General features: G+C 37.2%; 1 protein-coding gene across 7 annotated transcripts in view; it reads left to right on the top strand.

The window, feature by feature from the left end:
* Positions 1 to 14,849, top strand: part of SOX5 (SRY-box transcription factor 5) — a 289,165-nt gene that overhangs the window by 246,329 nt on the left and 27,987 nt on the right. For all 7 annotated transcript variants that reach the window (XM_032204884.1, XM_032204875.1, XM_032204867.1 and 4 more), the window contains exon 10: positions 10,099 to 10,276. In XM_032204884.1, the coding sequence (XP_032060775.1) occupies positions 10,099 to 10,276 (178 nt within the window). The remainder of the gene's footprint in view (positions 1 to 10,098; positions 10,277 to 14,849) is intronic.

The raw sequence follows: 14,849 nt of genomic DNA, 5'->3' as shown, positions 1-14,849 counted from the left end.
GCATGTTCTACAGAATTAACAAGAAAATGGTATACAAAAATCTGCCTAATTTTACATAATAGATTTTTGGCATTCTTGTGATCTGACTTCAAATCCATGCTGAGTTTCTACAGTATAACAGAAATTCTAGTTAGCAGTTGTTAATTTTAATTTCTAAGATGCTAGGTTTTAAAAGGAGCTGAAAGTGTTCAGCATCTCATGGGGACAAACTATGAGTCTTACTAATGAATCCAGCAATTAGTGGTTCATTGTGCCTGCCAGCAATTTGGCCCTGATATCAGTCCTGATGGTGATTTCATTTTTGCTGTTGTAAATCAGGAATAGGATCTGAAGTCTATTCACCAAGGGGGGCTCAGTACTTCTTCAACACTGTTCTGCTTGTAATCTGCATTCAGTACTGACAGCAGCAAACAAAAAAAAGGAAGTACAATATATTTCAATTTTAATTATGATTATTATGGTTGATTAATATGTTCATTGGGATAATTATATAACATCAATAGTACTTATTAAATTTAAAGGGTTTTAAATGGTAGTGTCCCTATGCAGTTAGATAAACATATATATGGTGTATGCCCACTTTGCATAGAAGAAACCCTTTTCATAGATGAAAGGATGTATTTCTCCAATCATATAAATAGAGAATTGAAACAAAAGAGGTGGCCCTTTACTTTCTGTAGGCATTTGCATGACTGCAAAACACTGACATTTATGTTTGGTAATATTTTATGATAACTTTTCAAAGATTTCAGTGACCATGTGCAGAATAAGATTAGATAATGAGTGACTCATTCAAGTTCACAGAGAAAGTTTGTTGAAAAACCAGGAATTGAACCCAAGTCTCTTTGGGTCCCTGTGCATGACTCAAGTAGTAAGCAAAAAAAAAACATGAGTATGGCATAAGAATAGGAATGACCCTTCCGAGAAGTGAACTCTCAAGTAGTTAAGCCCCACATATGTGATTATGAGTGTGATATAAATATTAAACAAATCTTGTTTTTGTGTGAGTGCAGTACTCCATGATGGAGCATGTGTTTGCTTTGAACATTCCTTACAGTACATCAAACTCCCTCCAGTTTCTGGAACTGCTGATTAGATTTCATCTTACTGCTAAAAGGAGGTGAAATGAAAAAATACCCAGCAAGGCAGAGTTGTAAAATCATTTTGATTTTAGTGATCTGGGATGTTGTTAATAGCATGCAAGTATTAAAGACAGATGAATTTTGTGTTGATAGCTTCCCTTTGAAAAGCTATTAGTTTGAAAAACAAGTTGTCAGGCAGGTCATATCTGCAGTTACAAAACATATTTTGACATTTTTCATACAGCTGTATGTATCTATAAATGAAAACAGTGCATTTTATCTTTGCACTGCTTATTTGTAGTGCTGCATATGTTGCTGCCTCTTGGTGAAAAATCCACCTAGACTACATAGAGATAACCAAAGTCAGAGAAGGCACAGGTGGTTTTTGAAAAAGAAATTCTTAGCCCACTGTCAGTTGTCCAAGATGTTTGAAATCTCTTTTATTTCAAGCTTTTTTGACTTGTTTCTTCTAAAGTTTTCAACAGCTGTTTTTTTGTTTTGTTTTGTTTTGTTTTGTTCTGTTTTGTCTTTTTTTTCCCCCTGAATCTTACAATCCATGCAGCATTTTTACTTCTCCTGCCTGACCACAGCAGGAGGAGGGGGCTGTTGCTAATTTGTTTTGATACGGTACGCTTTGGTCTGTATTCTTTTTGAAATTAATTCCTTTTGCAGGTGTGGGGTTAGAGGTGGTGGTGTGCTCCCAGCGAAGGTGTCATCCACCACAGAGAGGAGGTGGGAGGCTTTGATCAGTGTGGCTTCTGTTTTCTTGTTGTTCATTTAAAATGTACCAGTTTGTAATGCTGTTTGGCTTTGCAGGTCCTTGTTTTATTTCCTTCCAAGTCCTTCCCCATCCTTTCAGGTTTTGTTGTTTTCATTGCTGTTCATTCCGCTTAACATTTACTGGGGATTATTTGCTGGAAGGTGATGACTTCAAGTTCAATTTAGGCAGCAAACAAAATCTAGTCTAATGTCTATTTCTGTTTTTTAAACAGCCTTTTTATGGGTGGGACATTATTAAGGACAGGATACCACATGTTGAGGCTTCTGGGTTTTATAAGGACAGAATTCTGTAGCAAGGACTTAAAAATCCAACCAAGACCCAAGCTACAAGGCATCATGCATGCTTCAGTGCAGGGGCTACTTCAGTTTCTACCCAGCACGAGTTCAGGAATACATACCACAGATCAAACCATCTGACAGCTGTCTACTTTTTCTTGCAACTTCTTCTGAAGCACCTCGATGTATGGGGGAAGTTCAAGAAAGTATCCAAAAACCAAAGCAAGCAATAAACAAAAAACAGCCCACCACCAAACATTGGCCTGAATTAGAGTGGCAATTCTTCCATTTTTCCTTGTGACTCAGCTGTTTACTCACTGTGTGAGATTAGACAAATCGCTTAGCCACTTTGTGCCTTTTTCTTCTCATTTGTAAAATAAAGCAGAAGCTGTCAGAGTAATTATGAGCTTTAATTAATTAATATTCGTTTCAAGCACTGGAGAAGTGATTTTTTCCCTCTTGCCATGTATTTCAGTGGGGGCACTTTGGAAGAAATGTCGTGTTTAGGAAAAACTTTTCTCCTCTTGTCCCCTGCAACTCCATGATTCTCTTTAATGGTTTTTACTTCTGGTGAAGTAATGTACATGGTTAAAAGCATGAAAAATTAGTTGTTGGCTTTCCCTGAAGATTTGCAGTGTCTGTGTTGGTCCTTGCTGACCCATGCCTAAGTCACTCTTCCTGCTTAGTGGCTGACTTGAGCCATCTTAGAGAAGCACTTCATTATTAGCATTATACCAAATAGAGAGGTACAGCAGTGATGTGAGAAGAACAGCTGGAAAATAATTATTAGAAGCAAAAAGCTAACTAAAGAACCCAAATTTGTCCTGAAGTCTGGACTAGCAGAATTTCAAATGGCCTGTCTTTCTCTTCATTGACTCTTGTATCTTTAGTCAATATGGACCCTTCTCACAAGCTTTGCTGAAGTTTTTTGTTGTGTTGTTGTTGTTGTTTTGTATATGAGGCTACTGAGTTAAATTTTCACTCACTCAGAGATGCAGAAAAAGAAGGAGCTTTTCACTGTGAGGTGCAAGCAAATGCTGAAAGCCCTTTGTTTGTGCAGTTTTGGTTCATGCTGTACTGAAAATCCATGCACTGAGTCCTGAGCAGCTCTCACTTCAGCTTGTTTTGACCTAGAGGAAGAGCAAGTGCTCGAACAGCAGAATAGTATCAGTAGAAGTAAGCCAGTTATTTTTGTATGGATGAAAATGAATGTTTGAAGTTCGGATCTGATTTGGAATAAGCATCCATAAGTCATCAGGTTTATCTAGAGGTGTAACTGAAAACTCATGATCAAGCAAAAATAGCCCAGAAATTTCATACCAACCGCTTTCCTCAAACACATTGTGCTGTTTGTCTGTGGAGATTACCAGGAGACTTCACAAGGATGGTAGGTGTTTTGGCAGTCCAAGGCAAGCCAGAAGCTGCAAGTATGGTTTGGAGGATGCTTCTCTGAGGATTTTAGAAACTAAATGAATGATTTTTGAGTAAACACAAGTCTTCTCATTTTGCTAAGTTTTGTTCCCTGATGTATTCTGTTGGCCAAACAGCCTGCCTTGAGCTCCAGGAGACCCCAAAAGACTAGGTCCCAGTGTAGTACTTGTCTTTCCTGAGAAGTTTTTGGAGTTGCTTTTAGTGTTCTGTGTGCACAGTCCTGTCCAGATGGTATGCAATATCTAGATCACGGTTGGGTGTAGACTTCAAGGAGGAGTTACATAGCTCCCTACACAGATCTGGGGTTTAGGCTGCTCTGCAGCTGAAACTGCCCCCACACTCTTCCACATCTGAGGTAACTGGAGGACTAAAGTGATCCTAAGCTTATTTGGCATTTGGTCCTCTGTTATTTCTGCATCTGTATTCTGTGGATCAGAGAATAGGGTGATAATTACAAAGTAATCACTGTACAGAACAAAAGGTTGTGGGGAACAGAGGGAAACGTATAGCTCCTAGGGCCTTCCGTGTTTAGAGACAGGTCATTTTGCATGCTCCTCTTTTGTTCTTCCTGTGTCTGTCTGTGATCCTGTGTACAAATTCTGAAAACAGCAGTACCACATACAAAGGGAAAACCACCCAACAGCTCTTTTCTTTGATGACATGTGGACTAGGCAAAATCAAAACTTGGGGTTTCCAGGGCAGCAAATTAGTCATTGTAATTGCAGACTTTCCTTTCAGTTTGTCTTCCTGTAAAGAAAATGAAAGGGGAAGAAATTAGGGATCTTTCTGAGAGGACAAAGTCTCTGGAGAATATTCTCAGTGAGAGCCCGTAGTGTTGCAGAAAAGGAATGGGAAAAACAAAACAAAACAAACAAACAAAACAACCTTGTGTCACCTGTATTACAGAACAGAACAGATGAAGTTTGTGTTCTCACACCACTTTGGCCCCTGAACAGGAGTGGAGTCTGTGCAAGAATTGTCCTGTGTATGAATCAGCATTTGGGAGTAATTTTTCCTTTAGTAGTCCCCTAAAAGAAGCAACCAATAGAACAAAACCAATGCTTCTCATAAATCCTTTGTTTTGAGTCCCATGAGTAGGAATTTTTGGGCAATATCAGTGAAGACTGGAAGCATTAACTTTGGTTGGGTAACACGTGCTAAGTCTACGATGTGTCCAGTTTCTGAGAGCAACATGTTTGAAGAACGACACTCAGCAAAGCAACACCTTAAAAAAAAGAAATTTGCTTTGAATAAATTCAGGCTGAGATGTTTCTGTATCTATCACAGAACAAAAAGTCTGTGCACTTTGCAGGACCAGGAAGGAAGGAGACAGTTTTTTCTAATATTTGCCTTTTGTCTTATCTTGTATCTTTCTTCTGTCTTATCTTGGTGCCTTTCTTGTCCTTCGTGAAAAGAGTCTGGTTGTACCTTCTATGTTTGGTGTTCAAACTCATGGGCAAGAGATACAGGAGAATAAAGTGAATTCTCTGCACCTGAAGAATAATTCTGTTTTTATTATCATGTCATGACTGAGATGCCTGTTTATAAGTCTACATCTCTTTCTTTCTATGTAGTTAGAAAAATTTCCACCTTTGCAGGAAGGGACACATTATTCTTAATCAAAACTTGAGAATGTGGCAGGAGGAGGTGCAGCTGCAGATGAGCATTATCTAATTCACCCATCCTGTCATGTGAACATCCCTGCTTAATTTAATACAATTATTTCATCAGTGAGGATAATATCAGCAGCATGATTCATTTATACAACATGTTTCACAACTGCCATTACCTCTCGGCTTCTTATTATCACTATTGATAATTTCACCATGAGTGAAGAAGGAAGGGGAGGGAATGTGAAGAAAGCTGCCAGTATATTTGTGAGAGTGTGTGGACAGCTGTAGTCTGGAAGGGACAATAATGCTGAAGGATTTTATTTGCATATATGCTGTCCTACCTCTGTTTCTGTTACATGTTGGTTAGAGGGTTCTGGATGAGCAAGAGATTGAATGTATAAGCAAGCCACTGATGGGCTGCATTGTTCAGTGTGCAACAATAGCATCTTTGTCTTCTGCCCCAGACATAGCAGTGAGTGCTCTGTATTTTGCATTTCTGTTGAAATGAAGATCACAAAGAAACAGAAACAGGGTAGAGGAATGAGGCTTTGTTTCTGGTGAAGTGGTAGGTGCGTTCTTTTAGAAACCCCCTCTCCGGCTCCTTATTTCTACTCATTTGGCTGTAATTTGTACTGTCAAGGTCATTTAAATAAGCAGCAAGATGTGGCAAATGTGTTCCCAGAGGTCATGAAAAGCCTCTTTAGTAGAGCATGCGAGGCTGTGCTCATGCCAGGCCATTTAAGCACATTTGTATAGCCAGTTAGATGATACACAGAGTAGTTCATAATTTTGTAATAAACCATACAACCTGGACCTTCAGTGTGTGCCACAGTGGGATGCACCGTTTGTGTTTAAATTACAGTACAATAATTCAGCAACTTTATTTGAATAGTATTCCAATCTTTAAAATATGTGAAAAGAAGTGAGATTATAAAATCCAGATTGTCTAAGTTCTTCCTCCCCACACACCTTCACACACCTTCTTTTCAGTCTCTGAGACTAGTTCATTCATCTGGGCTATTGGTCTTCTATTCAGTTCTTAGTGTTGAAATGGCACAATTTTTAAGAAGTGATTCAGAGACATTCTCAAAATCAGATTTCAGTTCCTTCTTTCTACATATTCAGTTATAAAATAACCTTTTATCTTAGGAGGCAGTAAATAGAGACAGTGTGACTGAAACATAAAAAGACATCATTTCAGCCACCTATTTGTAACACTGTTTGGCTGTGTGAGTCAGAAATTCTAAAATCTGAAACTCGCTACATTACTATATGACCATCACCAAATCTTTTCCTTTTCTCTCTCATGTTGCCTCCCATATTTTAAGCGCTTTGTGTTCATCTAGGATTGTATGTTTTCAAAGGACCATACAAACCTTATAACAGCAGTGTTATGAATACTCAACTTATCAGCAGTATTTCTACTTAAATGTTGCTTGTCAGACATTTATGTTGGGGATTTCCAATGTCTGATGCTTAAATATGAAAGCTCAAAGTTGTACAAAACCAGGTAGAATGAAGTTACAGAACTCAGCTCTTGAATATTCTGTATATCTCCCAAATTTTGGTGTAGATAAAGGATTCTTCTTTTTCCCCTCTTATGTTAGATCAGGTGAAAAAAAAGAAATCTACATCAAATCAAGGATCTAATGTTCCATAAGCTCCAAAGTTTTGGTTAATGACAGCCTTCCAATCCTGGGAAGCGAAGCACCAGTTTGGCCTAAAATAGCAACTAACTACAACCATTCTGACACTGCTGTGGTACAGGGGATGGGAATATCTTACCAGTGGTTTGTTCTTGCTGTGGGTACTTCAATTTTTTAGCCCCCCATTGCTCCTCATTGTGTGTTTTTGCTTATGCTTTATTCTCTACATTTATTTGTGCATGTGTGTGTTGGATTTTTTATTTTTTTTTGCTAGACAAATATGCTACTTTAAAGGAAACATTTCATAACCTTTAATCAAGATCATATTTTACTTTCATCACATCTGTGTTTATATTATCACAAGCCTTTTGGGTCTTAATGTCCTCTGCTCTAAGTATTAATCGTTTTGGCTGATATATAAATAAATGTTTGACTTTGTTTAACTCTTTAAACAATATTGGCTTGAAAAAAAAAATCTTTACCAATGGCATCTGAGAATACTGCGTATCAAGAAAAAGGCAGGGACCAATAATATTGAGGTTTTCTAATAAAAACTAAGTGCAGCAAGTAGTTCTGGGTTCTGTGCCCAGTATCCCACTGCATAAAATCAAATCTCCTGACTATAAAGATACAATCTACCTGGAGTGAATATGCTACATCTATTTTTTATTATTATTGTTACTCTTATTTGCCCTAGCTGTCTTTGTGCTGCAACTATATGCAGTCTTGACATACCTGAAAGTGAAGCCTGCTATTCTATAATGTGGCAGAATGTTAAATGGAAGATTTTATAGTCAAAGACAAAATCAGGCCAACACCCAATTCTCCTCTAAGTTACACAGGTGCAATTCAAGAATGAATGAAGACAGTGCAGTTCGTGATTTAAACTGGAAGAGCAGAGAATAGGAACTCATTTAGAGAATTTTGAATTTATGTCTGCAGATAGGATAAAGAGTAAAATAGTTTACTGAGTATAGAACTGAAGATCCTAACAGTTATCTTCACATTTAACACAATTGTATATTATTACCTGTCTCCCAGATATTTTTTAGACTCCCATGGAATAAATGGTTCCACTGTGGTTAAGAGGATAAGTTAAATTATTATCAACTCATGATTCAGTGTAGGATTTATAAACTCTCTGCCTGAATTTTTATATATTTGAGTTCCAGTGAGAATTTCGGAATGTTCTTTGAAATAAAAGCTTCTGATACTGTCTTTCAAATAGATGATTTTGCTCTTCAGGGATTCTTGTCTGGCCCAGGTCAGTCACTGTGTTTGGTTGGTTCACTGGTTAGTTTGAACTTAGACTTTTATGCAATTGTCTCAGTACTGATATAACAATATTATAGTTGCACTGTTGTGGGCTTTTTTAAATTGAAATCAATAGAACAGCAGAGCAAGTCCCCTTCCATTTAATGTCTTTTAATCCATTTATTCTAATACAGTTGGTTTTGTATTTCTGTAAAGGAATGAGTAACCGTCTTATAATGTCAGATGTTGATTGAGCTGGGCAACATTTTAAACCCAGTAGCTTAAGTCTCCTAGAAGATCAACAGAACTCTGCTTCTGAGAATACATAGATGAGTCTGAGAGTATGACCAATTCAATCCATTGTTTTTTCCGCTTTTACTGTTATGCACAAGTTGCAACTAGGATGGCTTAAAACACTACTTAAAGGATAACACCTTTGTCTATTATGTTCTTGACACAATTGTTTGCCAAGCTTAAATTTATTTTAACTATTACTACTACAAAAGTGTTTTTTTTTTTTACAATAATTTTTTTACAATTACTTTTGTCTACTATTTTACTACTTTTATCTACTACTGAAAATGATTAAACATAACAAAAGTGCTTAGCTCAGAGCTTGCTTCTTTAATGTAATTGAAAAGTTATATGAAAGTACTTTCATATTTTCAAATTTTCAAAATTGTCTTGTGTTTGGAGACATACATTTAATCATACTTCCACATGTGACAGTTGACTATAAAATTCCTTCTTTGCTGCAGCACACCACTCTCTATGGAAAAGAGTCAGTATTGTATGATCGTAGTTGCAGATACCTTAGCAGTAACACTAAAGCACTCAAACATTGTAAGTCTAATTCCAGTCAGCATTGCATTGTTGTAAGTCAGGAATAATTCTTTAAGAGTGAGTGTACTTACAACTTACAGAGATCAGAATCAACTTCTTCAGTGCCTGGAGCTGAAATAGCATTGTGTGTTGTAGCACTTTCTTTTGCTTAAGGAATGGTTTTCTGAAGTCAGTTTGAGAGGAGAGCAAAGCTGATATCTACATGGTTCTAATACCATATACATTATTTCTGGTTACTTAAAAGTCAGTTAAAGTGATTTCTAAAGTATCCTTTGCTGAAAAGGTTTTTCTCCCTTGCCTGTTTGCTTTTTGTTGTGTTGTTGTTTTTGTTGTTGTTGTTGTTTTTCCTTGCTATTATGGTCAAAGAAAAGCACATAACTGAATTTAATGTGTTCTATAGCACTGTCAGTTACTATATATAATCAAGCTAGGTTTAGGAATAATTCCAATTATCCTGCAAAAAATGTCTTCCAGATATTCTGGTTTTGCATTGCAATGATTACCCAAATCTTGAAATCCAGCTCAGGAAAAGATGAGAAAATACAGGGGCTTATGCAGAATTATCCAGGTTATTGTTTCAAATTTTGTGGAAAGAAATTGCAAGTTTCTCCCTGCACTCTTGTTGTGGTGGGAAAGAAGTGTTATGTTTCTTATGATATTTTTGTACTTGCAATTCTAAGCCTGGAGTTCAGAGGAAAGGACAAGTTTAAAAAAGAAAAAAACACAAAAACCACCACCAACACCAAGGCAACAAAACAACAACAACAATAAAGCCTCTCAATCATTTTTGCCCAATTTGTATGGTAGTGTAAAAGTAAAGTAAAAATTCTCTCCATCCATATTGAGTTTTAAATACAATAAAATATAACTGTAAAAATACTCTTAATTTTCATCATAGAAGCACTAATATGAAGAGTTTCTTCAGGGACTGTTCTTAAAAACAAAGTGCAAATGGAGAATGTTCTCTGATTGTATCAGGCTCATTTACTAATCCATCAGTCATCTCAGTTCTGATCTGGAATGGCAAGATGGTATCACATTTGATCTTAATATGTATCATACAACCTTACAGGTTTAGAGGTTCCTATGAGCCGAAAACAGCTGAATTGCTTGGATGGTGGTGTGCCAACAGCAGTTTTTTGATAACACTCTTTTATCTTCTGCTCATCATAGGATGAAGTGGCCCAGCCTCTGAACCTTTCAGCCAAACCCAAGACATCTGATGGCAAGTCTCCCACATCACCCACCTCTCCTCATATGCCAACTCTGAGAATAAATAGTGGGGCCAGTTCACTAAAATCCTCTGTGCCAGCAACATTAGCTAGTCCTTCAGCCAGAGCTAACACAATAGGTAAGCTCACTTTCATTTGACCTTCCTCATAATGGTTAATAGGTGTTATTTGAAAATGGGCATTTATCAGACAGCAGTGTACAAACTGTCAGAGGCTGACCATAATTCTGCATTTATTGATACCAATAAAGAATCTGCAACAGACTTACCATTTCAAGAGGAGTATTTTAACATTTACAGACTCGGAAAACAAAATCCTGTGTTATTTCACATAATGCATTATCAATAATGGTCAATAAATGCTGTTTGTTTAACAGCATATGTTAAAGACAGACACCTGTCTAATGGCAGGCACTAAAGATAAGTGATATTATACCACATCATCTTTAAAAAAGCAGGTGATGAATCAAATTAAAAAAAATAAATAAACGTCTACATATGCAAATACATCTTTGCCAAAATACAGGTTTAATGTTTAGTCCACCAAAAAACTGCATGGGCCATTATTTTATCTCAGTCTAACTAGCAAAACTACTAACAGCTTCATTCAAAATAAAAAAAAACAAAACACAAGATTTGTGATGTATCTTGTGAATAGTCTTGACTGGCTGCTTTTAACATTGTGGCAGAAAATAGCATTAATTTTTCCTCCTGTCAATATTACCTCTTTGCCTATAGACTATCTAAATAATAATGGTCCTAGCAATGATTTTGCAAGTCCTGTGTGTTAAAGGGACTGCTCTTTGCATGTGTGTAAGTAAAAAATGTACACATCCCATTCTGCATCCTTCTAACTGAAACATTTTATTCCAAGAAGTATTTGAATGTAATATGAACTAAGATCTCAGTGTATAAATCAAGTTGTGCTAAGAGAATTGATGTAGACTGCTGTACCTTTGCTACTGTGAAACATCTCCAGTTGGTCACTTTCAGAGATGGCACAGAAAATGAATGAAACTGTGAGTCAGACCTATCAGAAGCAACTTTTGTGATATCTCAGTGCTGTGTAGTGAAACTATTTTGTTTCTCTGTGGTTCTCTTCCAAGCTCTCTGGTAGTCCATGTTCTACCTGAACAATTATCTTCAGTGTTCAAAACACTGTGCATACAAGATTATTGCTAATGTTGATGAGAGTTCTGTACATCAGACAGTAAATATGCTCCTGTGCCCTATAGAAAAGAAAATAACTTTATTTGGTATGAAAAGTTACAACTGTGTAAACATTTCATAAATATCTCATCATTAATTGTTAATGCATGTATTATTCTTAATAGCCCTAGACTGTTTAACATGTTTAACGGTAGATAATAACGTATTTCATCTTTCATTTGGTTGGCTCTATTGCTCTCCATGTACAGTGCGCCAAATTTCAGTTTTTTCACATCAAATTTTTTGTCCTCAGTAGACTGAGCACCACATTAAGATATGGTATTAAGCACCTGACCTGCATCTCAGTGGCAGGACATCTCTTGTTCTCTCTTCTTCAATCATTTTTCACTACACACCTCATATTTTTCATAGGTTTGAGACCCCTGCAATTTACTTCTTTTAACAAAATGCAGATTTTGAAATGCTGTACCTGTAATGAGTGATAATGTAATTGGATAAAAGCTGTGAGGATGAATGAAGCTTTAAAGGTCACTCTTGTAAGAAGAATTAATGTGTTATACCATTAATAAACCATGGAAAACTGTGGAGAAAAAGATAACATACTTAAGTTATTGTTAATGACATAGAGTTCACTGCTGTATATCTCCTAGCTACAAATATAGAAAGTGACTTTTTGAGGTTGCTGAACAGTATAACTGTGCATACAGTATATATAAGATAAGGAATCTCTAACTGTGGAGCAGGAACTGGACAGACACAGCCTACTTCTAACAAAACTCTATTCTTTATGGAGGACTACATGAAGAAAAGGCTTATGAACACTTCAGAGAGTCTGTTCCTGCTAACTGCTAGGTCAGGTCCAACCAAAATTATAGCTCGTTACCATGTTGAAATCATTTGGTGATCTTAGAAAAAAAAGAACATGAAATTTTAAGTCACCCTCCAGTAGGAGCTACACCACAAAAACAGCTTGGTAGCATTTTAATAAAGGTACTATGAGAGACTGGTAGAGAGACTGGTATACTTTTTAACTTGAGAGATGGATCTCTCCAGGAAAGGTCACTGAGAAATATGCAGTCACTTGCCAGAGAGTTATTTCCACCATTTGAATGATCGGGACTGTCAATGCAAGAAAAGGGTTGTCTGCCCTAGATGTGCCTGAACCGCCTTGCTGGGGTGTAGCTGAGCTGTCACCTTTCACTGCCACTAACTTCAAATTAAAACCACTCTCTGAGAGAAGTTCTTAAGGCTGCGTGGTTCCAGTGGCATGGAGAAATGCTCATGTGTTCTGCTTTGTCTGGGGAATATAAACTTATACCTTCCTGTGATTAAAAGTGTAGCTGCAGTTGGGCATACACATACATAATACTTTTCCTTATGGTGTATAAATTATGCTACAGACTGAGCAGTCACAAATGTCATGACTTCATGTATGACTTTAAATCCAAGCACTTCTTTGTGGGAACAGGCATATGTCCGTGTACTAAAAACAGAAATGACTTCTCTCTGCCCTTTGCCATTATCTTCAACATCTCTGTGCTAGTTTGGCAATCCTTGTAACTAAGTGCATTTTATGTAATACGGTTCCCCTCTCTGTCAATAATTCACCACCTACCCTAAACAACAATAATTTACATTCAACTCGCTTCTATATTAATCATTTCCCTGCACACCAGCGTCTTGGCAGCTACTGAAAAACATAAGGAGTGCTTGCTTTTATTCACTGTCATGTGCCAAACTGTCTCAAAGATAGCAGCATTCAGGAAAAGCCAAATAGTCTGGAGAAGGGCATGAATTCCAGTTCCTAGGCAAATTCAGCTGTATTACAGATTGGAAGTATTATACCTAGCCTAATCAAGAGCACAAGCAGCAGTAATACTACTGTTTGTTTGTTTGCTTCCTTTTTAATTTATTCTGACTACATGCAAGCTTCATCAGTAACAGATGCAAAGTGGGGAAGAAACCAAGCAAGTTGTTAAAATGGATGTTTAAAAAAAAAAATCAACTGGTAGATATGTGTTGGTGCAGGTTATATCCTTTCTTATACTGGGGAAGCTGGAATTAATGGAATTCTGTTGGCTGGGAGTTGCTGAACAGGGACAGTTGATAAAAACAATGTGGGTCAAGTTGGTTCGTTTAAAAGTCTTTGGGTAGTTAGCCAAAAGCTACCCGTTAGTAAAATTAGCAACAGTCAAACTGCACTGAAACTTTTCTTTTTAGTTTTTGCCCACTGCATCTGTAATCTAAAAAAGACAAACAACAACAAAAAAACACAATCAAGCCAAAACCCCTAATGAAATCCTTGTAGCAGTGCAGCACTGAACTAATCTGACATCAGCTTCTTCCCCTGAAATGTTTTAAGCAGCAAGACAATGTCCTACGTTTTTTGGCAATCAGTGGATCAGATAGAAGAGTCTAGCAATACAACAAGGATGTGTAATCTGACATGATTAGACAAGGCTCTTTAGGAACAGAACATTCATAATTGAGACAAAGAAAGAGTATTAATAACACTTTCCTAACACGGCAGTTAGCCATTTTATATTTCCTTTCTTTAATCTTAGTGTTTTTCAACAAATCATGGGATTTAATAGCGTGTTTTGGCAGATTAGAGGATTTATGGCCCAGATGTTTTTTGTTCTAAAAATGGATTAGGGTGTAAAGTTTGCTGGAATCCATGGAACATGTTGAGGCAAGCCGGTCATTTTGTGTGTGATTAGTGCCTGCCTTCTGTCTCACAGTCCCTCCATCTGTCACAATTCACCAATGGATCTGGTTAGATTTAGCCTCATGTCACAAACAGAAGTCCCTTTTCTGGGCAATTTCATATTACAGATTCATTTTATGCCATTTTTATGCCCTAGTTAAAAGACAGAAAGAAGTGTGTGTGCATGTGCGTGTATGTGGAGAGGGGGAGGGAGATGGGTAGATATTAGCCTCTCCTTTAATGTTTGAAAAATAGACTGGGGCTTGGAGTCTCCCATCAGTATTCTATCCTGCAAATCACATGCAGATCATAATAAGTATAATCTACAGTACGCCGAAGAAAAAAAATGACAAAGTGTCACATTTAAAATTAAATAGTATTAGCTCTGCTGGTGATGCTTGTAACATTTTAAAAGGAAATAATTCAGCGACTACTAAAGCTAAGCCCTAGGCTGTGAATTTGCAGCAAAACAGTGGACGTTTGACCTACTATTAGTGGCGTGAATAGGAGTGGGAATGTAGGTCCATGTAGCTGTGGTTTCTTGTGCAGTTCTGAATGACAGGTGGTGGTGGGGAGCAGGCAGGGGATGAGGCTTCTCTTCTGAGCCATTATGTTTCATATCTATAGCAAACCACCGCCACCTGTGGTTTATTGCAATGTATTCACAAGTTTTAAGATGGGAAAGAATAAAACCATCTATTTTTAAGAGTTTGGGATTGCTGGCGTGATCAAAGCCTCCCCTAACTCTTATCCAGTTACATCCTGCTGCATGCAAACCACAGAGCTAACCTTTGCAGTGTCAAGGAAATATTGAAA

This window comes from Aythya fuligula, chromosome 1, assembly GCF_009819795.1.
Source record: "Aythya fuligula isolate bAytFul2 chromosome 1, bAytFul2.pri, whole genome shotgun sequence".
Lineage (NCBI taxonomy): Eukaryota > Metazoa > Chordata > Aves > Anseriformes > Anatidae > Aythya > Aythya fuligula.
Note: the sequence above shows the minus strand (reverse complement) of the source record. Positions and strands in the feature narration are given on the sequence as shown.